This window comes from Sylvia atricapilla, chromosome 2 (assembly GCF_009819655.1).
Source record: "Sylvia atricapilla isolate bSylAtr1 chromosome 2, bSylAtr1.pri, whole genome shotgun sequence".
Lineage (NCBI taxonomy): Eukaryota > Metazoa > Chordata > Aves > Passeriformes > Sylviidae > Sylvia > Sylvia atricapilla.
Window position 1 is genome coordinate 82,133,601 of NC_089141.1, and position 27,855 is coordinate 82,161,455.

Below are 27,855 nucleotides of genomic sequence, written 5' to 3' on the forward strand. Positions count from 1 at the left end.
TAGATTTTAGTTCTGCTTTCCATTGCTCACTGTGCTTATCTTATCAGACAAGACTCACAAAGGTGCTTGCAATTCTGAGTGGGATGCTGCACTGTGTTATGCCAGGAGCACTGAACAAGGAACACTCTGCTGTGCTGGCTGAAGATCAGAGTTGATTATGGAGCCTGAAATGTTCCCTGTGTCTCTCAAATATAAATAGTACTGTGGCGAAGAGTTGTGTGCCTTCAGATTACAATTTGCCCTTGATGGGGTAGGTGTTGGTAAATGCAGATTTTTTTCCACGATGTTTGGATAGAGCACTTTAGCAGTTCTGTCCTCAGTGATAACAGTCTCTTCGCCATAAGATGTTAATCAGGAGTAGATGACCACTGGGAAGTTGCTGTACTTTCAAGTAGCATGCGGCACTTCCCTGTGCTCCATTACTGGAGCAGTTGAGGAATATCTCATTTTAACCATCTGGTTCGACTATAACCAACACTTCAAATAGATAAAACATAGGAAGCTAGTACAATATAATTTAGAGAATTACAGTGAAATTGTTTGGGAAGTGTTTTGGAGGGTATGTGTGAGTAGAGTGTCTGGTACAGACATGTCTTGACTGTCTGGGGACTCTTGATTCCATTGGCAGTAGCTGGTTTAGCAACTGCACGAACCCAACATATGCAGTAAAATTTACAGCATTTAAGTTAGTGTCTTTTTTTGCACACAGTAATAATATTCAGGACTGAATAAGGTGTTCTTGCCTTTGAGATTTCACTATGAAATCTCTTCTGGTTGAGTCAACAAGAAAATATACCCAATTTTTGATGCAGCTACTGAAGTGGTGAATGCTAGTGGTACTTTTTGAAGACAATCTTCTCTGAGCAGTATTTTGGTTCTGGTAGTTTGTTACTGACAACTCTTGCATGAAGGCCTTTGAAGAGCAAACTAGGAGCTTGAAAATAGCAGCTGTTTCAGAGAGAGTGAGAGAGAGGGAAGGAAGCAAGCAATGGGGAAAAGATTTTCCCTTGATGTAGCCACAGTGCTATATAAGCCACTGAGGTGCATATTTTGAACACTGTTTTCTTCAGCTTTTCAGAGAAATTATTTTGTATGTACTTGCCATCTTTAGGATCTTTGCTAGTGCTAGACTTGAGCACACAGTGGTGTGCTTTTTTGCAGTTCTCTGCTAATGTACGTGTGTTCCCCTAGTTTGACAGGAATTGGTGTGACTGCATTTCCTGATATCAGGACATCTGTGATTATTGCTCAGAGATGTTGTTAATTGAATATTTGCACTTCTGTAGACATCAGTTGCCCAGCTGTTATCTGTCAGGCTGGATTTGTATTACTAACAGCCATGTCACAGTTAAAATTTTTTTCATGTTCCTACTTGATGATTATAACAGGTCACACTGAAGGAACTGGACTGTGTAGTGTGGTTGTATGAACCAGCTTCCATGCTACTTCTGGCACAGAAAATTGAATAACAATGTCCAATATTACTATACCCCATGTTCATGTGGTCTCCTAGGATATTTCACCAGGTTTCTGGATACTGCAAAAATAAGCCAAATTTGTCTTTTATCTTAGACTCAAGGATATTGTGTTTCCAGTAGCAGTGAGGAACAGCTCCCAGATAGTGTTGGAGATAGTGTATCCCAAATAGGAGATCACCTGGAACACTTGACTTGAAAGGCCTATGGTGTCTGTTAGCTTCTAGCAGAGAGCTTGCATGTGGTACAACAAGCTCTTATCATGTAACATGTTTCTGTAGTTTTCTTCCTTCCTTCTATTCTTTGGGAATGTGATGGCGGCTCGCGAGGTTCACATGATTATTAAACCCTGAGATGCGTTTGCAGAGCTTCATCTGGCAGGTGAGGAGTTGTGGCAAGGAGCAAGATCTAAACCATTCACTGCAGCTTTCAGCTGTTTCTTTCTGATGTCTGAAATTGGGATTTTCTTTTCTTATGCTCCCACACATACTCTCATGTATCACTGAAATTTGGAAGGCTCACTAGTCTTCTCATAACCCCTAAATACTTACTTGTTCAAGGATGCCAAGTCACATCCCCTGGTGAAAAGGGACTTGTGGTTGTTGGCATCACCTGGTAGCTCTTACAGGCTCAAGCCTGGAATCTAACTCTGCAGACAGCATGGGCTTTGCTTGAAGGCTTTGTCCCTCTTGGAAGAGACCTACCTTCCTGATATCCTTAACGAATTTCAACAGACTGGACAGGATCCTAGTGCACAGCAACCTTCTGTGAGGTGTAGCAAGGCTAATCTTAGAGTAAATCCGAGGCATGTGTTGGAATGAGCCTGGGTTTTGTGTTTGAGCTTTCTAACGCAGCACAGTGTTCTCGTGTTCTACCTGCTGGTTTCTGGGAGTGGAGAGCCATTTTCTAAAGCAAAGTGAAATTAAGTTTATTGTGCTGTTTGAGCAGAGTGGAACACTTCAGTCTGCTTTAGAAAATTGCGTTCTGCACAGAAACATGCTGTTGGAGTTAAGATGAAGCAATGACACCAGTGGTGGAGGGAATAGAAAAGCCAGGAGATGCAGCCCCATGCTGTTTTGGTTACAGCTTCTTTGCACTTTGGTTCTTGGGAAGTGTTTTTGTCCTTGCTCTGTTGTCAGTCAGTTTTGCCATCACCCAGCCCTTTTCCTCGCTCTCTGAGCTGTCACAGTGCCTTCCCTGCCCCAGCATCCAGGGGTTTTCTGGTGTCTCCTGAGTCAGTGCTGTAGTTTTGATCAAGGTAAATGTGGAAGCCTACCTAAATATATGAACTCCTTCTAACCTTTCAGGACTAATGGCAGAATTGTGACGGAAGCCTCTTTGGAAATACTCACAACTTTATTTGGATTTTTTTTTCTTCCTAGTGTAGTAAGTGATTCTTTCAACAGCTAAAAAAGCTGTTCTTTCTATTGTCAGGGTTTTGGCTTGTTTTTTTATTTAAGAAGTCTTGACTTTTTTTTAAATCCCCTTTAAAAATCTTTGATGGAGGTCCCTAGTTAATATGTTACAGTAAATTTATTTTAAAGCACAGGCATCAATGAGGATAAGGCTTAAATCTAGCAAGATAGGATTATACAAATTTTATTTGATAGAACTTGCCTCGCTTTCATGAGACATTTCCTCAGAAACTGGAACTGTGAAATGTTGTTCTGACAGAAATATTTTCTACTCTTTGTCTGAAAAAGAAATCAGTTCACTTTTTATGCAATCACACCTTTTGCAAAATCCACAGCAATATTAGATGAGGATACCACAGTGACTGCTCAGCCTGTCAGTATTGGATTGCAAAGTCTTGATTCTTGTTGACATCTCTGCAATTTGTCTGGCCTTAATATTTAATAAGCTTCATACTCTGCAACCTCAGACTGAAAGTAGTTCTTTTAAAAACCACCTTTTACTTTTGTCAGAGCTCTTACCAGACTCTTTAAAGTTAGAGGTGTGCTTGCAACACCATGTGTGATGGGTAGAGCAATCATCAATTTTGTGGCTCCATGCTCCTGTTGTATTAAACTTTGAAGGAGTTTGTAGAATGAATACTTTGTATAGCACATCAGGACCTTGGATTTGCTCCTTATCAGTGGGGGCAGTGGCAAGGCTCAAGTTGCCTTTTTAGGAGGATGAGTTTTAGAAGTGTCCAGGTAGTGCTGCAGCCTGCATGGTCTGGTTCTACACTTGTCGCTGAATGGTTCACTGCGACCTAAATTTTCCACAGGGAACAGAGGAGATGAATGAAAGGGGCAACCCATATGTGTCAGTGAAATGGCAACAGTGAAAGCAGCAGATAAAGGTCTGCTGATGTGCTAGGAAAAGGCAGCTGAGCCTGCTCCATAAAGACAAATTTTTGTGTTTCTCTGCAGCAAAAAGCCACGGACAATCTTAGGGAAATATAGTCTGAATAAACTTGTTTTGGCAGCATCTATGAACATAAGGGGTCTTTCATTCCAAACTTCCATTTGAACTCTGTTTTGTATACACAGGAGTCAATTTTTAGGATTGCTAATTATCTGTATGTTCCCACTAGTTGGGCTGACTTGTAATAGTGGAAAGTGTTCATCCTTTGCATTGTGTACTCCAAATTTTTCTCTCCCAGTTTTTGGACAGTCTAAGTGAAAAATCTGACTTTCTTCATTCTGCAAACCCTTCACCAGTAGAAAATAATACACAGATTAAAAGTATTTGTCATTACATTGGTGTATTTCACCAAGGCAATCCATGCTATAGGTAATAACATTTTGAATTACAGCATAGCATTCTGCATAGCAGAAATTGAAAAGCTCTGTTATGTGGTTTGGGAGTTTTCTAAAACTCTTTCAAAACATTTCAGTCTTTAAACCCATGGAAGTGGCTTTTTTTAGGTCTCAGCAGTGGTTTTAGCAAGTAACATTCAGCTGACCTCTAAGGTTAAAAAAAGTAATTTTTCCCAATTTTTTTTTTCCCTTAAGGCTTGAGTATTTTTTTAATAATTTCTTTTTCTCTGTAATTATGACACTTGCAAATGCTTTGTCCTAATAGGTCTTTAAATATTGAACTTTCAGATTTGTTTGTCAGACTTAAGTCAGTTCTTACTCTTCAACACTTTGTTTTGCTTGCAACTGTACTTTTCTTTTTTCCCCACCCATTGTGATGAAGAGCCTGAAAGATGAATGTGTGGGAAGCTGCTGCAAACTGCTAATGGCTTTTAAAAGGCAGATCGTTATATCAGAAATCTCTTCTAGTGCACTGGGGACTTTGTGTCTGAAAAAAATGAACTTAATTTAAAGCACATCTGTGGCTTTTTTTTAACATGAATTGCACTGAAGACATTCAGTGTCTGCCTATGAGGTGTATATGAACTCAACCGTAATATTTCAAGACATATTAAAGTGTGTCTTCTGAGGTGTAAAAAAGTATCATGTTGTGCTGAAATTGCTCTGTTGAACTGGAAGCCTCAAGCAATGGGTTGAAAAGAAAAGTTATTTATCTTCTGACTTGGTGCTTAGAGCAGCAAGGGGAGAAATGGAAAATTCTAGGCTGCTTCCTCTTTGTTTTAATGCTTGGAAGAGGAAGAGATGACAGCTGTGTTTCCTGCTGGCTCTGGACAAGTGCCATTCACTGCTTCCAGGGGCTTCCCTAAATGTCAAGGTATGCAGAGTGCTGGTACCAAACCGAAGCTTGGTGGAGGCAAAATAGGAGTTGCAGTGAGCTGCTCTAGATACTTTACCTCCATTGAAGTAAATCTGAGGTCTTTATGTGTTAGTTACTGGTCAAGCTCTTGTGTTGTGAGGATATTAATAAGTGCACATACACTGCCATTTAACCTGCAAATTCACATAGTAGAAAATCTTGGAATAAGTACTTTTTAAAGTTTCAAGAGGAGTTTCTCCAAGTGTCTAGTTAGTCATCTATCTCTTAACCATGTTGTCCCAAGGCAGCAGTATTAGAACATAATTTTTAAGAACAAAAATCCAGTTGCATGCTCTCCGAGGTAGCTCTCTCCATGAGCAGTGTTTGTTGGTGGATATAGATTGTCTCTGCACTTAGGGCAGGGTAGAGTCACCTTTTATCTATACATACCATTGTTCTGTGGGTTTCTTTGTTCTTCTGTTAGTTTCAACTATTTATTTGATACCAGAGCCCTAACAGGCACGCTGCTATTAAATGAGGTGCTTTTTCTGTGGTTTGGGATGGCCGTTGCAAACTGCACAAAATGCATTATAATATATTGCATATTGCTGTCACTGGCACTTTTATTATTCTGTCATGCAATTTTCTTAGTCTTTGGAGAAGTGAAATCGAGTAGAAGCCAGAATTAGTTGATACTGTATTTTACTTGAAAAGTCTAAATGGGAAAGTGGAAAGAAAAGGCTGTGAAGGTTACATCTGAGCAGTGATGTGGCAGGTTACTTAGACTCGTGTATGCAAAAAGGGTGAAGGATGTGCATGGTGAGCAGCAGTGCTTGGTTTCATGGCCTGCTACTCTCTGTGCTTCACTGTGAACATGGGTGTGGGTCCATCCCATCCTCTAGTTTTTATGTCAAGGGGAAGTTGTTAATATTTCTCGTGGCAAATGTATAAATCTGTGGGGTTTTATAGGTATTATGTGCAGTTATTTATCTGAAGAGCAAGTTGACTTAAGCAATTTTTCAACTGAACTTGTTAGACATAGTTTTATTGATGAAAATGTATATTTTTGAATTCCTATAAATCGTGTCACAAGAAAATAATTAAGGAATTTTGGAGGGTATGCTGGTAATGCTTATCTGAAACAACCCTGAAAGTGCCGTGGTATGAAAGAAGTGAAATGGAGATCCTTCTTCTGGCTTAGTATCTTCCTGACAGGGTATTCATCTGCCTTGGGATGCAAGGATTGCTATATAGTAATTGTTTTGCACATGTACAACCCCAAAATTTTAGTGTAGGGCTGTTGTGTTAAAACTGTGTAGGAAAACCTGCTGTCTCAGCCTGAGAATTTCTTATGTTTGTTCTTGAGGTTGCATTTGTTCAAGAGAATATGCAGGGGAGAGGAATGAATGGCCAAAAGACAGCATAAATAAAAAATATGGTTTGCATACTTAAAATGGGTTGTTTAAGAGGAAGCTCATGGGGTGCACAATGTTTCTGCTGGTGTAGGTGGGATCAACCTTTGGAAGGGAGTTTTACTCCTTACCTTTTTCTGTCCTGCTGTGGGGTCTTGTGCCAAACCCCTGGGGTGTCAGTAGCTGCTCTGGATGTCAGTGGGTTAGCTTATTCCATGTAGCAGCAATTGGCTGCTCTTCATCTCTAGTAAATCTGATTTTATTACGCCTCCTAGGAGGAAACATGAAATCAGAGGTTCCCATCTACTTCTGTGCCAGTAATGAGACATGCTGAGGTTAGAGTTGAGGTGGCATGCAGAGAAGAGATGAAACGGATGTGATTGCTCAGGCGCCTTGTTGACACCACTGGTGCTAAAAGGATGTAAGGGATGGCAGAAATGTTAGGCTGCAGCAGCATCAGAGATCTGTTGGGAGCAGGCAAGGAGGCATCAGCGTGTAGTGGGAGCAGAGCAAGAAGTTAGTGGCTAGGAACTGTAGGATGAGCTTGGCTGGAAAAAGGTAAAACTTGTGCCAGTTTAGGAGGAAAGGAGGAGGGTGGTAACAGGCTGAGTAGGAGGTCAGAAACTGCAGCTGTGGGACCTTTGGATAATGTGCTGTTTGTAAGCAGGCTGAGCTTTTGGATGGCTTTTTCTGTGACAGCTCAAAGTGCATCCTTTCCTCTTCTCCAAATCATGGGAATCAGTCAGGAAGGCAGAAGTGTCGTGAAACTGTTCATCACAGCAGGTTGTGGCAGAAATCATTTGCTGGCTTCTGCAGCTAGTACTAAAACAACTGCTTAAATTTCGAGATACATATGAAAACACGTCCAAAAGGTGCTAGAAGAGCATTTGCCATCTTTTTTTTTGTTCAAAGCAAATATAGGGGGATGGATGTTAGAACAGCTCTACAGTGGGATTGACAGTTGTGGTGTGGTTGTGAGCAGGCCATGGTCAACAAAGTGCCTGTGCTCAGAGCAGTCGCCCAGAAAGGAGAAAACGGAAGCGTGTGGCTTCTGCTTTGGGACATGTCTGTAAGGGGCAGGTTGCTTCTATGAGATAAGATAGATCTTCTGTTGGACTGTGTGTATTTGGATGCTGTAATAACAAGGCCTCTATGGTCAGACATAATGATCATGAAAAGCCGGAGTTGTCATCTTGCTGCTATTTCTGCCTTTTGGGTCAGTGCATTTCTCTGTAAGCCACAAGCTATTTTATCTACAAGTGCTGGTTGGTTTTCTGCCCACAGCTACAGAACATGAGGCTTGTCTCAGCAAAAAATTATTTTCTTGAAAATTCATTCCACTTGAAACCTTTGTCTCTTCTACATGTAGGTTATGTTGTTAGTAACTGGAAAGGGCTTGGTGCAAAAAATCTTTGGGAAGAGGGAAGTACTGAAATATTTTCAGTTGTCTCTGGGAGAACTTTTCTGGAACAGATTTCACTTTATTCACCTTGCTCAAATTTCTTCTTGTCCTTTCCTTCTAAGACTTTGTTTTGGCCCCTATCCTGATCAGAGGTTCCCAGAAATGGTTTTTAGGTTGAAGGCATCCACACATATCTATTACTTTTTACAAATGAGTGAAGGCCTGAGGCTGGGATGTCAAAATGTTCCTAGTGAGAAAACAGACCTAGCTACACTCCTTGTAGCTATTGTGGGATCTCTGAACCCAGAACTCTACTAAGATGGATGTATTTCCTGCCCCTTCCTCTTCTCCTTAAGTCAAACCTTCAAAATTAAATGACAGTGTCAGCAAAGAGATTGTTGCTGCTTAATGAATTTCAATTGGGTTACAGATTGAAGGCTAACTCCTTGCAATGACAGATTAATAACTCCTTCTGCTGAAGCTTTGGTGGGGGGGATAATTATTTTCTGGGCTTTTTTTTTTTTTTTTTTTTTTTCCCTAAACTGGAAAGCTCATTTATTGCGCTTCAATAGTGCCTGAGCCAGGTGCTATTACTGTAAATCTTTTTGTAACAAAAGAACTGCCTGAGCCTGGTGCTATTACTGTAAATCTTTTTGTAACAAAAGGCTTGACATTATTATTTTTCAGACTGAGGCACTTGCGCCCTCCTGTTTGAGATATGCTGAGTGTTCTAACATGCAAATGGGAGAAAAAGCAGTAACAGAACACGAGGATTAAATAGAAAGCTTTCTTATACACCATAAAAACTGCTGCTAGTTCTGCTGCTCTTGGTGGCTGCCAGCATGGTCACCCATGTGCCCTGGGGGAAAGCATCTTGGTGTTTGAGGTTTTAATCATCTGTCTTGAAATGTTCAAAGAAGTGCTTCAGCTCTGCTGCTGCTGCTGCAGGGGAGCTGTTGCAGCTGCCACTGTTAGGGAGTCACTCCTGTGTGAGGGAAGGAAAGGGAGCCACAGTGAGGCAGAGGTTGGTGTCTTTGTGATGGCCCACTGCTGCTTGCAGCTCTAGGAACATATCTGGTATTAGTACATGTATGGCTTTCACTACTTGGGTTTTGTAAATAAGGAGGGAAACTTATATTTTGAGAAGTATAAAGGAGCTTTAAAAAATGTTATTTATAAAGTGTTTAACAGCAAATGCTTTGTTAAATGTGTTGCATGAAACAATGATTATGCCGTAATTAAACTTGAAAACACCTGAGATTAGTTGCAGACTCTGTAATTTCTGACAGATACCTGTACCCTTTATAACTGTGGCATTTTATTTCTAGGTTGAGGTTGTCTCTTTAAATTGTCTTCTATGGTTTATCCACAGTCCTTCACTGAGGTCATTGCCAAGGCTGGGGTTAGCTCAAGAGCCTTGACTCATAGTCTCGTGCTTGGACCAGAGGCCACATGTGATTACCACAGAACAGCAGCTTCTTCCAGTGCTGCCTGTCAGTTCAGGCTGCTTGACAGATGCTGTCAGTTTGTTAGGGTTTATTTTAATGCTTCTAAACTTTTTTTTTTTTTTTTTTTTTTTTTTTTAGGTCTCTTCCGGATTTTAGATTCCAAAGGAGAATAAAAAGAGCAATTTTTTTCTTACTGGCTATCATTTTATTTATTGTCATCTTTCTGTGGTTGCTCTCTTGCTAATAGGGTCTACTCATTCCTCCAAATTATTTGGAACAAACTATTTTTTCAGGTGTTATAGCTCTCCTATGCAAATGTAAATCTGTATGTGAAACTTAAAAGTTAGTTTCTGAATAACTATTGAAATTCCAAAGCAATCTTCTGTTTAAATTTCTTGATAGCTGTATTTTTAAGTCACTCTTCTGCCTTGAACCTATTCCTTCACCACACCATCAGTAAGAATGTGCATTACAGAATAAAGCATACCTGCCTGCCCCTGTAGTTCATAATTTTTTTTTTACCATTTTGCTATACATGTAAGTATGTATATGACACAACATGAAAAAGAACTAGATCCCTACACTCCTGTGAGTTTTTGGAACCAAAGGCTGGCGAGAAGGCACGAGTGCACAGTGCACACGTCTGCCAGCACAAAGCCAGCAAGTTAATTTGACATTTGGTTCTGCACAGTGTGCCAATAACTTTTTTTGTGTAATCTGTTTGTTTAAATTCAAAACTATGGTTAGTTTGGCTTATTTTAAAAGTGAATAAAATGCTTATTACAAAGATGCCCTTGTTAGCATACTGCTGTGTCTGCCCACAAGGAAGAAGAACTACTCGCTTGTTTACTGTCTTTTAACTTCCTTATCTAAAATAGCCCTAAGGCATTGACAGAGCATGACCTGGAATCTGTTGTTCAGAATTTTAGGGTTTAGATATCCTCAAAAATTCTTCCAAACTTCAAGAATTGGCATCCTCTGCCTTCCTTTCTTGTTGAAACAGGCTGGGTTTAATAATTTTATTTATTTTTTTAAAAACTGAAATGTAGTGAGGATTTATCATGTGCTTACGCTGCTGAATGTAAAATGCTTCCCATTTTTCAAAGTTTGCATCTTCTGCAGTGTTGTGACGAGCTGGTGAATGCCACACAGGCAACATTGCACCATTGAGAAAGCACTTAATAGATTAGCCATGCTGAGCACAAGGCAGAATCACAGAATCACAATTAGGTTGGAAAAGACGTCTGAGATTGAATCCACTTTGGGACTGAGCGCCACTATGGCACTGGCTGGCACATGCAGCTGTTTCTTAAGCACCTCTGGGGATGGTGACTCCACCACCTCCCTGGGCAGTCTGTTCCAATGTCTAATCAGCCTTTCTGTGAAGAAATTCCTCCTAATGTCCAGCTTCGACCTTCCCTAGCACAGCTTGCGGCTGTTGCCTCTCGTCCTGTCTCTGGTTGCCTGGGAGGAGAGGCTGACCCCCACCTGGCTACAGCCTCCTTTCAGGTGGTTCTAGAGAGTGATAAGGTTACCCCGAGCATCCTCTTCTCTAGGCTAAACAACCCCAGCTCTCTCAGCTGCACCTCACAGGACATGTGTTTCAGACCCTTCACCAGCTTCTTTCCCCTTACCTGGATCCACTCCAACACCTCAATGTCCTTCCTGAATGGAAGGGCACAGGACTGGACACAGGACTTGAACTGTGGCCTCACCAGTGCCAAGTATAGGGAAAATACAGGTGCTATCAGAGGCCTGGGGTTCTGCAGACACTTGCTTAACCCTTCTTCAAGGGCTTCTATAGTGGTGTTCCTCTGCCCTCCTGTGCAGGGTAGTACAGTGAATAGCAAGCAAATTGTATAGAGAATGGTATAGTGCTTCTGGAGATGGTATGTAACATGTGATCTGATTTTTTTTTTTTTTTAATAAGCAGTGTTATTGGCTTGGTTCTGGATCAGAAAAAATGCTTGATTTTTTTTTTTGTACAAGTGTTGCAACTTCCTCAAAAATCACTGGGAAATTTGAAGGTGTGGGCTGTGAGGGTCAAAGGCTGACACTGTAATAGGAAAAACACTGTATCTGTTGGTGTTTAGGCTATTAGAAGTAAAACTTTCCAAGTGTGGCAATATCTTGATACACACAAACATCCAGAAGAAAAATGATCTATGTGATAAACACTGTGTATTATTAGTAGTCTTTGACCTTGAAAATACGTTCAGGGATTTCTTTCATGCTACTTGCCAAGTGTTTTTCAGCTTTGTTTCTTTGCCCTCAAGCTGGTAGAAAGTTCAGTTTGGAAGTAGGGAAGAAAAATCTAGACTTTTAAACATAAGAAATTTCTTTTTCCCCCCCCTGTATTCTTTGTGTGTATTTTTAAAAGCAGACAGTATTTTACTCTCTATCACCAAAGAAGCTGGTGTCCGGGTACATCAGGTGTGCTATTCTGTCTCTGTGTGGGCTGCACTAAGGGATGACAAACTCTGCCAAGCCAAGACTGGCTCTTACCACTGATGGTGCTGCCCAGCTTCACAAACCTGTCAGTGTCTGGCTGTAGTGTCGCTTCCAAAGTATGTTACTACTGCATTAAAAAAAAAAAAAAAAAAAAAAAAGTACTAGTAACAAGTGCTTTATGTGATGTATCGCATTACCTGCTTTTCTCTACTTATGTGGAATTAGCTGAGTATCTCCTGGTCACCCCTTTTGCCTGCTTTTGGTAGGGTCAGTTGAGGCCCAAGGCAGGTGGCAAATCAGGGTGGACTGAGGCAGTAAAAGCAGCCTCTTCCTGGTCTGCTCAGTCTTTTTGGCTTTTATGATGAAACTCATTGCTATTTCTTTTGCTCTGACTTACTGAGTTACGTGTGCAGTCTGTCATATAAACAAAATAAAAACCCAGCTCCAAAGCAATAGAAAGCTCCAAGACCTGATCCAGAGATTAAGCAATTAAGGTGATTTTAAAGAAATTTTTGCAGTATGAATTGTCTGTCTGAGGGGTCCAAATGTTCATGGGAAAGACCTTGGGAGGTAGTCTTATCCAGCCCTTTGTTCACAGCAGGCCCTCACAGCTTGGGTTGCTCATTGCCATTCTCAAGTGAGTTTTGGCTATATGCAAGGAAGGAGATTATTCTTTGTGACAGCCTGTTCTGGTGCTTAGCCACTTCACTGTTTTAAAAAACAAACCTTGCCTAATTTTTTTCAACTGCATTGCAACAGGTTTGGTGCCTTTAGTCTTAATCACAGTGCACTTTCTAGAAGGTTCTGTCCTTCTCTTCTCTGTCCCCCCAGAGAGTAGCTGCAAACAGCAGTAAAATCTCTACCTAGTCTCCCTCAGTTTGAAGGTTGGAAGGGAAGGACCCTCAGCACCTGGCTCTTTACCAGGGGCGTATGGAAGAAACTGTATCTAAACAGGTTTGAGCTCACAGATTGATGCACTCCACTGATTCCCGGATCAGGCTGAATTCCCTGATCAAACTGTGTGATGTGGAGTGTGAATGCCTCTGGTTCCTGCAGTCAGCTGCCAGCTGGCGCTCCCTGAACCCTCAGGGCTGCTTCAGCTGAGAACTGGGCTGGAAATCACACAGACCACAGCTCTTACCAGATAAAGGTGCTCGTGGTTATGTGTGTCTTTCTGAATTCATGTTCTCATTTCAGTGATTTCTGTAGTCAAACAAAACCAAAAGTAAAAATGACATTTTAAGTGGTGTATTGTTAAATTGGTGTTGCCCGATCCAGTTGCATCAAAGGAGGTTTAGATTGGATATTAGGATTATTTTATTCACTGAAATGTTGGTCAAGGAGTGGAATTGCCCTGGAAGGTGGATGAGTAACCATCCCTGGAGGTCTTTAAAAGATGTGTGGGCGTGACACTTAGGAACATGGTTTAGTGGTGGACTTGGCAGTGCCAGGTTAACAGTTGGACTTGGTGATCTTAGGTATTTTCCAACCTAAATGATTCTGTGGCTATGTCTGAAATCTAATATTTTTCATTCTCAAATTTTCAAATCAAATTATTGTGATTTATTTCAGAAGGGACAAAATATTCCCAGGCTTTAATGCTTCATTTCTAATAAGATGTTCTTTGTGTACAACCTGCATGATCAGCATTTTACAGGCAAGCTCCTGACATAAATGCTCTCTCTGTTAAAAGTAAGAATGCAAGTCATGTGTACAGGTTAAGTATAAGTTTTTGAGATAATCCTTCATAAGAGTCCTTGAGCAATGATGTATACTTACCCTTGCAGTAGCTACCAAAACCCAAAGCTTTAAAAGTAAGGCCCTTTTCAAATTTTGAAGTATTTGTACCCATTTTTAGCTTTTTCTCTCTTGTGGCAGTCTTGCAATAAAAGGCAGTGCTGGATTTATTTGGCCTAGAGGTTCTCTTTTTGAAGAGGTAGAGTGTTCTTAAGCAGTCAGAAAAAATATTTGCTTTTGTTCCAGGTTCTCCATAAACTCTTCAGCAGTAACACCTTGGGTAGAAATAACACAGTTTATGTACTCATTTTTCTGTATCTGTTCCTAGATTCCAGCAACCGTTCCTTACATCCAGATAAACAACAGAGCTATACTGAATTTATGCTCATGTTAGGAGCCTATAAGTAAGTCTTAGTTTAGGCTTGTCCACTGAAAAATCCCAGATCTCTCTATTTCTATTCTACTTTTGTTCCCCAGCTGCAGCTCTGATGTTTCAGAATGGTTGAAATCAAGTAAGCAGAGAGAATTACAGAGGATGACCTGGTCTTCTGTATAACACCTAATGACAGACAGCTTAGAAGGGAATCCTTCCTGAGGCTATAAATCAGGCAGTTTCTTCTGCCTAAAAAGCATGTGGGGTTTTAGTTTTTTGTGATCTTGGAGGGCTGACTGAGCTGTCTGAGTTTTTGTTGATGTTGTTTTATCACGTGAGATGGTATGTAGAAATCACACAACAAGTCCAGCAACTTCTTAGTGTGTAAAAAGACATGATGTTTGTTGGAAAATGGCAAATTCTTCCATATAATTTTCTGTGAAGACTTCAAATGTTTTTAGGAAAAGCATTAATGACTTCTGTCAAATGTGTGCTTTAATGTTTCATTTTAATGTTCAAAACCTGTTGGTTTGGGACTATATGATACATGTAGCAGTATGCCAATACTTTTGTAAAGCCAGTGAGCTTTCTATTCTTCTAATTCATCTTTTGAACTAACAAATGTCTAGTATTTTGCTAATGAAACTAGCTGTGGAATTTGTGTGTCTTCCTTGGGCCTCTTTTGTTTTCATACACATTTCCTTTAATGACTGAGCTGTGGGTAGCTTTACCCACTTGTCTGCTTCTGACAGCCTTTTGCCTCAACAAAGGCACCTGGTCCAGGTGCATCCTGCTGCAAGACAGCACTCTGACAGCAGAGACCACATGTTCCTAAACTGCATGGTGCTCAGTGTAAAAAACTCATCCACTTTGCTGTTTTATCAATGGGAAGTGCATGAAAATTCCCTGTAGCTTGCTTCTGGGCCATGGGAGAGTGAAGGTATGGGACAGAGTGTTTCACTTCAATTGTTAAGTACTAGTCATGAATATAATTTTCATATAATTGGTATATTTTATTTTGGACGAAAATGTACCAGGGGATTACATCCAGTTATATAGTGCAATCACCTCCTGCTCTCAGGTTTCCATTCTTAATGCAGTAGTAATGGATAACTTCCATCTGCTTTAGCAATGCATTCAGTAAGGACAGTCTCTGACCCTAAGAAGCTACCTGTGTCCCCTCTCTCTTTTCAGCTGAGTAGCAATACAGAATTGGCTTTATGCCACACCTGTGTGTAAGGTCATCAGTACATTCTTCATTTTCGCATTCTGATTTACTACAGGATTTCTGGCTGATGTTGGTTAGATGAATTTTTAGCACAGTCAAGTCTTCCTGATGTATTCTGTGAGCGTAGCTCTCCCTGGCTGTGAGTAGGGTGAGAGCAGCAGAAAGCTTAGGCTGCTGGCCTGGCTGGATTGGTGAAAGTGTCTCTAGCCATAACTGGTAGTGCAAGTGGCTTGGAGGTGACTGGCTGTAGCCTGTCACTTTGTGCAGAGCTGGGTTTCTGCCTTATCCATCATATATAGCTTTAAAATGCTCTGGTGTTGTTAGGAGATGCTTCTATAAATCTGTATATTTAAATTGTTAGCATTTGAAATTTCAGTAAGTAGATTTGTCTTGCCTAGGGAATCTTTTCCCATGGTCTCTCTGAGTATGTACTTCCCTTTTCTCAATAAAATGTATCTTAACATTCTGGTTATTTTGGAATGATCATGTTGGTACTCTGTTCTTAGCAAAGGAAGTCTAGAGATGAGCCTCCCACTAGTGTCACTGCTGCTACCTGCTCTATCTTCTTGCATTAAAATGGTTTTGTCCCAATGGACTTTAGGAGAATGAGATTTGGTTGTTCCTTTGGTTGGCTTTTTAGGGACACAGTTTGGTTACTCTTTGCACTATGTCATAACTATAAGTCTATTTGTGTTTTTGTTGTGTATGATAGATTTTTTTTTTGTTTGTTTGTTTTACCTCGTTTATTTTTTGGTTATTACCTGTCAGCTTCATTTACTATCTGGGGAAACTGTGGATGCAGAGGAAGGGTCACAGGGAGCAAACCCAAGATTGACTACTGGCTTGTCAGCAAAAGCATCAAACATACATCTTCATCTTGCAGTTGTCTGGAACAAGGATTAAATTGCAGATCATCCTAAGGCAACAGGGGAACCTTTAGTAAGTGGGTATCAATTTGTTTACTTACCAGACCAAAATCACTTTGACTGTTCTTAAATATTCTCTCTGCAGATGTTCTTTTTTTAGTACGTTGTAACAGGAATGGTGCTCAGTTAGAATTTTGTGCTTCTCCAGCCCCCTGGCATTAAGTTAGGAATTATTTTTGTCACTGTGTTTGATACATTTCTTACTGATAGTGTTTTCTGGTTGGATTTTGTCTACTGCCTAAGTAATTTGTCCTATATTCCTGAATCCTGGGTTTCTTATGGTTGCTCATTTACACCTTATTTCATTTTTGTTTATATGAAATCTGGAAAAATGCTTGCAAATCACATGTAGAGGCTTCTTTGTGCATGTCATCTGTCTTCCAGTTTTAAAGTTTGGGAGTACACAGAAATTGTGCAAGAGGCATTCTTTACTTGCCTAGAATTGTAAGACTAAAAACTGCATCCTTGCTGTAGCTGTAAAATAATATGGCAAACATAACAATTCCAGATCAGTTATGGTCATGTGTTTCCATCAGTTGTTGTTTTTTGGCAATAGTGTGTTTGCTCAGTTCTGTCCTAAGGCAGGTGAAATGTATTTGATGTGTCCTAATGTTTGGTCTCTCATCTGGCTGGGGGTTTACACTTTCGAAGTGTGAATGAGGGTGAGGAAGACAAAAAATGAAATGGAGCCTTTTGTTTGTCACTTCAGTCAGGTACCAGATTCTTCAGATTCATTGGTAGTTTTGATGTGTTCAGGGCCTCTCTTCCTCTGCCAAAAATCGATAGTAACAATTCACTTCAACAGGTTTATGATGCCCGCGTGCTTGAAAAGTTCATGCATGATCCCTTGGATGATGTCTGAAACTCACAAAAGTGCAGGAGTAGCAAATCAGCCTCATGGGTTTTTACTTCTCTTCTAGGACTCATAGTTGGGGTGATCTTGAGGTACGGGACCCCCTCCACGAGTGGCCATGACAAACCCTTCAGCTGCTCGCAGGAGGACCGGCCCTTCACCACCCTGCTGGTCAACGTCAGCGGCAAGTTCTTTGAGTACACGCTCAAAGGGGAAATCAGCCCCGGGAAGATCCACAATGTGGAGCAAAATGACATGTTGAGGAAGGTGAGGCTACACCATTTTGCATGCTTGTCTAAGTGTTTCTCCTTCATCTCTGCTTACCCCCCCCCCTCCATCCCATTTGAACCTTTGGCAGTCTCAAATGTCAGTATTCCTGACGGTAACAGTACTTTACTGTTTAATTCAAAAGCACCTTCTGTATTATATCACTGCTGGAGAAACCGTGCTCTGTTACATGTATGTAGTGATTTCCTAAAGGCCTTGGTTTGAAGACTTAATGTATGTTTTTAACATCTGTGGAATTTACAGAGACCAACTGAACTGAAAAAAGCAGCTTTGTGCTGCCAGGTATAAACGCACTATGAGGAAAACGATTTCTTAGTGAAAAGTGATTGTTTCTTGTTGTTTTGGGGTTTTTTCCCCTAGGGTTTTAAAATCTGTTTATTGTCAGGAAATAGTTACTGCTTCCACCCTATAAACCGCTAAATGAGACAGTCTGGTATTGGAAGTGAAATTCACATATCAACATTATTCATATGTGTTATTTGCCTTTTTATTCAGTGTCAGGAATTAATCACCTTTTGTGTGTATCAAAGCTAAACTTTGACGCATAGGATTGTGATCTAGAAGTACTTCTGTCTGCAGATCATGAAGAGAGCTTAGCTGTCTGTGTGTATCTGTCTGCTGTAGGTTATCTCAAGTTAGCTGAAATGAGTTCCACTCTGGGAGAGCACAGTTGTGGTGTTTGTGTACGTGTGAAGATCTTCTGTTTGCATTTTAACTGTTGTTTTTTGTTCTTTAGTGTAGTGTAGTGATTAATGGATATCTGCAGCTCCTACTGAAATACATGGAAGAGGTGTATGATCCAAATTTCTGAAAACTAGTCTTGGATCTGACTTGATTTGCTTACAATAACTATTCAGTGGCTAAACTTGCACAAAAAAAGTAAACTAAAATAGCCTTTTGTCTGCAGCTATACCAATATCAGGTATCACAACAGGAGAGATCTTCTCCAGTGTAATTTCTACTAGAAATTTTTAATTTAAAATAGGGGACTGTGTTTGGGACTGCTGCCAGATCACAAGTAACCAGCGAAATAGCTGTTCTTTCTGGATGCTATTTATCAACAAGAGCTGCAGCTTTTTGCTGCTTTGTACAAATAGAGGTGCCCAGTATTTTAGAGGCTTGACTTAGCTATTTCAGCAAGCAAAAATAGTGATTGTCAGAAAATGAATGAGGAAAAGGTTTGTTTCTAATTGAAATTTCATATTTTATTTTTTAGGTAACATTTGACCCAGAAGTTTTTTTCAACATTCTATTGCCTCCTATTATTTTTCATGCTGGTTATAGCCTGAAGAAAGTAAGTGCAATAACTTCTGAGGAGAATAGATCCTTTTATTTTAATTTGAGATTGCTGACTTGTTCAGGATTGTAGTCTCCTTTCAGGCATTTACTTACAGTTAGGAAAATCTAATTTCCTCCAGACATGGTTAGGTCATATTGTTTCAAGAGAAAATGCATACATTTTTGAGTATAAATGTATTAAATTCTACTTAATTTTGCTGATTTGTTTTCCTTTGAACTTAGCCAGACATTAATGTCAGTTTAAGTAGTTTAAAGTAAAAGATGTTTTGTTATGAATTGTTTTGATCCTTCTCAAATGTCCAAAATGCAATAAATTATGCTGGGAAGCAGACCTACCCCTGAATGCCAGTGGAGATGTGCCAGACCCTTAATGGCAGAAGGGTCCAGATTCTGATCTTGCTTGAAGGCACCATGAAGTGGTGCTGGTTTCTGACAATACGCTTTCTGTCAGTAAGCTACATGTAGAATCTAATGCATGGCACAGATCTGGTTTATTTGATTTATTGAATTTACATAGCAGTAATTGAAATGTTTCTCTGAAATAGAGGTGTGTTTCCATGTACTAATGCAAGTGAAGTAGTGTGCTATGTGGGTCTGAATGGGCAATGTAACTTTTCCAAAGTACTTACATGAACCTCTTTTTCCTATGCAGAGACACTTCTTCAGGAATTTGGGGTCCATTTTGGCTTATGCCTTTTTAGGAACAGCAGTGTCTTGTTTTATTATTGGGTAGGTGAACTCGCTCTCTACACTAGAGTTTAAGCTGATAAAGCACCCTCTCTCTATTTGCCTGCTTATGTGTATTTTATGTATGTATATACACACACATTTAGTGTAAGATAGCTGGTCATGTTTATTTGCCTGCCTACAATCTCTTATTCTACTCATATTACTGTGTCTTATATATGGATATTCTGAATAACAAAAAGCCTGAATTGTATTGGTGACCATGGCTTGTCTCTCAAAGGATTTCACTAGAGAAATAATCTATATTATTATAGACTATTCTTACCCCAGAGTTTTTGGCTTATGTATTGTGTTGGGACAAATAATACTGAGGGGAATTTTGAGCAGGGAAAATTTGGTGGAAAACAAAAGAAACATGTAGACTCTGTGCTAATTGTGTGAAGATTTCAGAGTTTGCTAACTGGTTTTATACGATGTCTTCTGAATCATGCATTGCTTGGTTTGCTTCAGAGGCAAAAGAGAAAAGTTCACTTCAAGAGCTTTGTGCTACTCTGTGACAGTTTCACTCTGAGCTGTGGCTTAAACAAGCCTGTCTGAAATATTGTTGCTTGTGCTTTCCCCTGGCCTGTCTGAAATGCACCAGGTTGTTTGACTTGGAATGTTTTATCTTCTTTCTCTTCAGGAATCTCATGTATGGGGTTGTGAAACTAATGAAGTTGGTGGGTCAGCTGTCTGATAAGTTCTATTACACAGACTGCCTCCTCTTTGGAGCGATAATATCTGCCACTGATCCAGGTAGCTTGATGAACAATTTTTAATAACCTTCCAAAAAATAACCCCATTGTTAGGATTTTCAGCTGCGTATTAACGGGACTCTCATTTCACTTTTATCATATTAGTATCTCTGAACCTCTTCTCTGAAATACATACAAATTCTGAGCATTTTGAATGCTGCTCTCTGCTGACGTGTGACTGAATTGGTACGACATCATGGTATATTTGGAGAAAAGTCTAACTCTCCTGTTCAAATACTTAAATATGTTTTTTGTTAAGTGTGCATCAAGCTTAAGACTGCAAATAGATGAAATTATTGCATTTTCTGGATAGCAGGACTTCCTTCTTCAGCTACATTGCTTGGGGCTGGGTGATTTAAGAGCAATATTTGAAGCTTTTAGATTCTTTAGGCGGGGGATTTTCTTTTCCTCTTTCAAATAAACTTCATGTTTTACAAGTTAAGGCAGAAGAATGCTTTTCTGGCCAAGTACTTTCAGCTTTTGCTCAAATAACACAGGCATCCTTCAGAGTCAAGCGGGCCCACATTGAAGTCTCTGCTTGACAGACCAGTTTGTTGGGCTGGCAAAGGTCATGAACGAGAGTGGGGAGTGCTGCAGTATGAAGCTTGACATTTAAAGCAGTTTATTTGAGGTGCTTGTGGTGATTAGTGTGAAAATGGGAAGTAGCTCCTGTGATGGAGCCGAGCTCTGAACAGCTGGTGGCTGCATACAATTTATGCAGAAAATCACCATTTGATTTTTGAAGCATGTATATGGGAACATCTTCTAGATCATGGTCTTTCATCTCAAAATTTTCTTGAAAGAATGTTTATAAATATTTAGCACTCTTGTCCTTTTTAAATTATGTGAAAATTCACACCTGTGGCATAGCTTGTACTTTGGGGAGCACTTAGGATTATTTGTACTATTTTATAATGGCTGAAATAATAAAGCTGTGTCAACAACCCATACAGATTTTAAAAGCAGGAAGAGCTGCAAAACATTTTGCTTACTGTTTTATAAGGAACATGTTCTAAAATGGTATCAGGGCTTTGGTAGAAGAGCTTTGTCTGCCCCATGCCCCTTCATCATGGAGGCCTTGCTATGAACACTGTGCAGATGGGAGCACAAAAGAGCCACCTCCTAATGGAGCTGCCCTAAAACTGATGGAGGAATTGCTTACTTGTAGGTAAACATGACAAAGGTTTCACATTTTAGTTTTGATTCTGTACTTCAGTTCCTGGGTTTTGTTGCTTTAGCCAAAATGAAAAGTCTGTCCACAGCTCATGCATTTGTTCCAGTGTTGTTTTCCTCTTTTCTTTCTGCAGTGACCGTGCTAGCAATATTTAATGAGCTGCATGCTGATGTTGATCTCTATGCCCTTCTGTTTGGAGAGAGCGTGTTGAACGATGCTGTTGCCATTGTATTATCCTCGTAAGTAACTGTGTGAATTTCTACTCTGAAATTACTAAATTGGTTTTGGCATTTGTCTAAAATAAATGCCTTTTCTGAGAAACATTATTTTAAGTTCAAATGCATTCCCTTTAACCGGATTGATAACCATGGCAAACATTTGCCAGGGCCGGAATGACACATATGCCTTCAGTGTGGGATTGCCTCCCTGTAGCTCAGTAGTGTTGTTACAGAAAAAAATCTTTTCTGGTGCCACTTGTAACTTGTCACTGTGTTCTCTCTTTCTAGATCTATAGTTGCCTACCAGCCAACAGGTGAAAATACCCATGCTTTTGATGCTGCAGCATTTTTCAAGTCTGTTGGTGTTTTCCTGGGAATATTCAGTGGTTCTTTCATGATGGGAGCAGTAACAGGGGTTGTGACAGCTCTGATATCCTTTTTCATATTTGGTTATTCCAGCAGAGGTAGCACATGTGGATATTATCAGGGCTTTCCTGTTTTCCCTGATTCTAGCTTGTTTAATTCTGAGTGTGAAGATGTGATCAGTGTTCATGTGACTTCTTTTCTGTAGAAATACATTATAGGTACCCACTGAAATCAACACTTTCCAATAAAATTGAGGCCATAGTAGAAGTTTTGGTGATGTTGCTGCAACAAACCAAGGGAGGGCCTTAGACAAGCAAGTCCTAATAATATTTCGTTTACTTTTACAGCGTTAGAAAACCTAGTTTTTATTATTAGTCTTGAAAGACATCTCCTATGATGATTTTTTGATTTTGGTATTTAGTATACTATTTTATTTGATTTAGTATTTGATTCTGTCTTCAGCAAAATCTCAGTTATTTCTGACCCCCACAGCATTCTTTGAGTCCTGCATTTAAACTTTTTTGCCAGAAATCTGATGTAATACAACTTGGATAAGATTGTATCTTTGTGAGAGTTTAACTTAATAACATGATGTGCCTTGCATGATCTATTGTGTTCTCTTGATGCTTGTTGCTGCTATTAGGTTAGATCTCTGAGGTGCTTAGCAAGCAATTTGTGTGGGTTTTATTTTAGGCTCAGGCAGTAGACCTTCAACCTGACCTGCTCCAGGAGACATGATGCTTCTTCAGGAATAAAATTGAGTCTCTGCTTTCTGACTGGCTAGTATAACCATATCTGTACATATCCCAGGCTGCTCTGATGTGCCTAGACTTCTGAACACTGACCTGAAAGGGGTAAAATGTGATGCATTGTACAATGATCATGAACCTGTGACTCTGAAGCAGTAATGTCTGAACTGTATCTTATATATACATGGTGCAGATTTTCCTGCCATGTCTGCGTAATGGAAACCCTTTAAGTATAATGGGGAAGATGTGCTGTTGATGCTTTAATGTTCAGTCTCAGTTCCACTGATCTGCAATCAATGTGTCCCAGAACCACAATTCTTCCTCTGGCTTTTAGGCAACCAGCCATCCATAGCTCTCATTGCTCAAATGCAGTTGTTGTGGGTTTTGGCTTGCTGGTTGGCTACTAATTAAGGCTGAAATGCAATCAAGATCCACTTTGTAAAATTATGCTTCTGAAGCAGCAACCAGTCCTTGGTTTTTCTAATGGTTGTGTTCAGGAAGGTGATGTGAGGGTGTTCAGAAAAAAGCCTCTGTGGTGGCATTTTGTGTGTGTGGTGGGGATATTTTTCTTTTTGTTCTGTTTGGGTTTGGGTTTTTTCTTTTTCTTTGGTTGTTTGATCATATGACTGTTCTCTTTTGGAAACATCCTTAATGTCATGCAATGCTGCAGAAGCAAACAAAATCTGCATTTTACTATTCATAGCTGATTAGAACCCATAAATTATGGATTAAGTTAATATTCCTGTAGCGTGAAGTACCTATACCTGTAACTCTCTGGGTAAGGTGTTTCATGCAGTCATGCACTGACCTTTGAGAATAGATAAAATACTTGGTTTCCAAATGATGCAGATAATATACAAGGACTTATTCCGGCTTTCAGCAAGCTGTGGTTTTGGTTTTTTTTAATAGTTAAGTTATAATACCATATTGTATATATTAACTAAATTGCAACATCTGACAGATTGAAAATATGTGAAATACAAGGCCATGTCTAACAAATAAAGAAAAGAGATAAGAAAAAAACCCAAATTTAGTTTCAGTTAATATTTCAATTTGATCAATTAGGTGAAATAATAAAGTGTTGTTCATTTCTTGCCTTTCTCTCACTTTGATCTTCCTCCAAAATGATGAATATAGATTTTAATTTCAGATTTAATAAAATATTTTGGTATGGCTACTTACAATAACAGCAAGGGGAATAAACAGTTTGATTCACAAAACTGCCAGAAAAGACTGGAAATAAGGAAATGGTTCTGACAGGCCCCTTGCCAAACTTCAGGGGAACAAGGCTCAACCTCTTCCTCTTCCATGGAGTGACTGTGGCTGTCCAATTTCCTTAGGCATCTATGAATGTCCCTTGAGCCAGGCACTGGGGTTATCTGAGTACTATGTGGGGAAATGGGTTCCAGTTTTTGTTAGGGTGGATGTTGCTGCTTCAGAAGCATGATTTTAGAAAATAGATCTGTTTTGGGGAAGTGGTGGTAGGGAATTCACCGAAGCTCAAAAGTTTTAGAGGTGGTTTCTGTGCAGAATCAACAGCTGTTTAAGTAGTATGCTGTGTTTTATATTTGGTGTAATACCAACATGGAGAATTTTTTTTAATGATGCTCTGGGCTTTGTTTTGAGGGCAACCTTCTGACAAAGTAAGGTCATGGCTGAAGGTGTGTCTGGAGTACATGTTTGCCCTAGTCCAAGTCAGCAGAGCGTGTCAGCAAGAAGTAGGTGTGAGTGGAGAGTTGGTACTGATTGCCTTCACATGAACTGTGCATAGCTGTTTGCACCTCAGATACAGTGTGCTGTTCAGTGTTTACCTGCTGCCAGAGTAGTGCTTAGGAAAAAAAAAAAAAAAAAACAATGCCACCAAAAGGATTCTATAAATAGGTGAACAACTGTTTTTTGTGGTGTGTGAAAAGCTAAATTTAACACTACTGAAATCTATTCTGCTTCTCCAGTAGCTGTATGAATTGTTAATTCAGTGGGTGCTTTGATGTTACTCAGGTTTTGCTCTCTGCAAGATGAACTTGTTTTTTATTTCCTTTGAAAGACTGAGCTGCTCCAAGTTGGCTTTTTCTCTAAAGCACATCGGCACAAAGAGAGGAAATACATTTTGTAGACAGCAATTGTTTTAAAAGTAATTTTGAAAGCCTTAAAAGTACTGAAGTAGCCACGCTTGCTGGAGAAGATTTATTAACAAATCTGGGAAGGACAATTCTTGTAAATCTTACTGATCTCAGAGTTGCTTTAGTCCAGAACGGCTCTGTAAATTAAATGCTCTTGAATGCATTTTATGCTTTATTTGAAGGTGGGAGTGAGACTCATAATTGAGGTTGGCAGGGGGGAAAAAAACATCATTTCCCCCACCAAGCCCCTGAAAAGCCAAGGCACACATACTCTAAAAGAAACGGAAGGTATATATCCCTTCCTTGCTAGCACTTCAAAGAGAACCATAGAATGAGATAATATTACCTCTAAGAGTGGAGCCGCACTTTATGCCATGGATATACAACAAAAATAGCCAAAACTGATCGTTGCAAGTTGAGTCTGAAGTTTGCCTTGATGTGTTGGAATTTGCATTTCTCAGCATCAAAAGTGTTTTGTTTTCCAACAAGCATGGGCTGTCAGTACATAGAAGTGTTTTTCATAAATACTGGGAACTAAAGAGAAGCCAAAGGATTTCTTTTTGATCCCTTAACAAGTGACTTAACGTGACAAAGTTTACCAAGTTGCACTGCTTCCCCCTGCTGGAAACGGCTCTCTTCTTCTTGATGTCCTGGAGCACTTTCTTGCTTGCAGAAGCTTGTGGATTTACTGGTGAGTTGCTTGGATTCAAGCACATGGAGATAGAAGTTCATGTCAGCAGCCATTTTTCCACTTTCTGACTAAAGCTTTTCAATGAGAAATATGTTTGTGCTTAAAGCTGGTTGCTTTCTTTGCGTTCTGTTCAGTGTTGAAGCTGCAGCTCACAAAGGCAATGGTTTTGGTTCAGACACCATCTCCCTAACCTGGAATCTCACTCACTTGAATGGAAGAGTCATAAAATCTGAAGGTTAAAAATGATGTATAAATTAAATGGAGCTCGTGAAGGGAAAGTGTGGTGAGCTGACAGTAAACAGGCTGATTTTTACATGTGGTTCTGTTCACAGGTGTGGTGGCTGTCCTCTTCTGTGGAATTACCCAGGCACATTATACATACAATAACTTGTCAGTTGAGTCAAGGAGTCGCACTAAGCAGGCAAGGATGTCTTCTACCTTTTTTACAGTGCATTGCTATAGTAGTTCATGAACTTCTGTTTTTACAGGATCTTTTTTACCTGGCCTTTAACATGTGATGGTTTTCTCTCTAGCTCTTTGAGGTGCTGCACTTCCTGGCTGAGAACTTCATATTTTCTTATATGGGCTTGGCACTGTTTACTTTCCAGAAGCACATATTCAGCCCAGTTTTCATTATTGGAGCTTTTGTATCCTTTTCCACATTGTGTGAGGTTTCTCTATTGTCTTATATGTCCAAAAACTTGTGATGTCTGTTGGATTTACCAAACAGAGGATGGTGGCTGCCCTAAGTTTTCCTACTGTCTTGCAGGCACAATAATTTTGAGGAAAATCTTTGGTTACACCTTAGGTCAAAGCTCTAAGGCCTCTGTGCCACACAGTTATTGGCTCTGTGCCTGATAGTTAGAAGCCATCTAATTTCACTAGATAAATAAATGAATATGCTTTACTGCATGCTTTGGCTATTGACAGCCAACGCTGCTTGTGCCGTTCTTGTATTTGAACTTTGGAGACCTAGAAAATGATTAATTTTTCTCTCTGCTTCCAGTGGCCCCTTGAGAAAGTAAGGGGCAAACTTCAAATCCATAAAAAGGAATGTGGGTGAATAGATTATCTTTGAGTAATGCCCCAGAGGTCAGCATCTTAAGCAATGGGAGAAGAAAGGAACTGAGCAGGGGTAGAGACCATGACATGAAGGGTGCACAATTAAAATTAAAGTTTCTGCTATTGTCTCTAGTTGATTTGGTACCTGACTCTCAAATTCCCCAGAACTGAACAGTTTGTAGTAGTCACACTCATGTAAGCTCTGTGTCCTGCCCCTGTTGAAATAGATTGTGTAACTTTCTCCTCACTATATTCCTGGCTGCTTGATGATTTGGGAGAATTATCAGTATGCATGAAAAAATGGGAGGTGATCTTCCAGTCTTCATTTCCCTCTGCCTGATTTAGGAGTAGGCTATTGGCACTGGAGGTAAAACCCTGTAAAAGGACATATAAAGATGGCCATGCATGAGATGTACTTACTTCCTCTTCTTTCTGTTTTCTGTACTACTTCTCAGGATTTATCACATTTGTCTTTATTTTCCTTTGACCATTTACATTTTTCTGGAACAGTAATAAATTTTCTCATGTGTCACCTCACATTGACTTTTCTGATCTAAGAAATGCTCCAGAGACTTGCAGACATTGGATAAAGATATGAAGAGAATAATTGCATCTGGTATACTAAGCAGTGCAGTTTTTCATGCTTAGTGTGGCCTTCCCTCTTCTCTCAAGTTGTGCTGTCTGCCCTGAGTTTGTTTTCAGTAGTTGTTTCTCTACCTATTCACCTTTTAATATATTTTTCACATCTTTTTCTACCACTACACTTAACCTCTGTTGCCTCTTGAGTGTTTTTCTACCTTTGTGAGGAGGGAAACTAGTGCTAGCACCCATTGTGGTCCCCATTGGGTTAGCAACCTGCAGGGGGGAAATGTAAAGACATCACCAGCTGTTGAAACTGAAAGGCTGGACTGTAAAGGCAGAGCTAGAGCCTCAGCATCCTTGGCAAAATCTTAGCTATTGTTCCTACATACATTAGTCGTGATGGCTTCTGATGTCTGATTTCTGCAGTCCTCAAAAGGACTGGTGTAAAAGTTGCTTGGAGTAGTTATGTGAGGGTCATTGTACAAAGTAATAATCAAAGTCTGATTTTCCTAGAGATATTCCCTGTTGACAGTATTGCTTTACTTTAGCTATGGCAACAACCAAGTGGTGTCTAGAGCTCTTTATTATCTTTGTTTCTTTTTCATGGGAGATATATCATTCTTCTAATGCTCCCATCCCAGCAGCAAATGATCAGTGTTTGATGGTTTCTGCCCATGTTGGCATTTTATAGGATTTCAGCCCACAAGTCTAGTTTTTCCCAAAGTGCTACTTATACAGTGGAGAATGTTTTCAGCTTTCTGTTTCTTCACTGGAACCACTGGATGTTTTGCACCACAGTGGAGGTGCTTGCCATTTGCTGTCATGAATTTCTGCGTATAATACTCTTTCACTATTCTTTTTCAACTTCATTCTAGTGCTGACAAATGGCTTTTGGATTT

The 27,855-nt window shown here is 39.9% G+C and overlaps 1 protein-coding gene across 1 annotated transcript in view; it reads left to right on the forward strand.

Moving 5' to 3' along the window:
* SLC9A7 (solute carrier family 9 member A7) overlaps nucleotides 1-27,855 on the forward strand; it is a 68,945-nt gene that overhangs the window by 15,365 nt on the left and 25,725 nt on the right. The window contains exons 2-10 of the mRNA XM_066313560.1: nucleotides 16,994-17,193; nucleotides 18,431-18,508; nucleotides 19,166-19,242; nucleotides 19,883-19,995; nucleotides 21,302-21,407; nucleotides 21,675-21,821; nucleotides 25,212-25,312; nucleotides 25,645-25,733; nucleotides 25,846-25,959. Of these exons, the coding sequence (XP_066169657.1) occupies nucleotides 16,994-17,193; nucleotides 18,431-18,508; nucleotides 19,166-19,242; nucleotides 19,883-19,995; nucleotides 21,302-21,407; nucleotides 21,675-21,821; nucleotides 25,212-25,312; nucleotides 25,645-25,733; nucleotides 25,846-25,959 (1,025 nt within the window). The remainder of the gene's footprint in view (nucleotides 1-16,993; nucleotides 17,194-18,430; nucleotides 18,509-19,165; nucleotides 19,243-19,882; nucleotides 19,996-21,301; nucleotides 21,408-21,674; nucleotides 21,822-25,211; nucleotides 25,313-25,644; nucleotides 25,734-25,845; nucleotides 25,960-27,855) is intronic.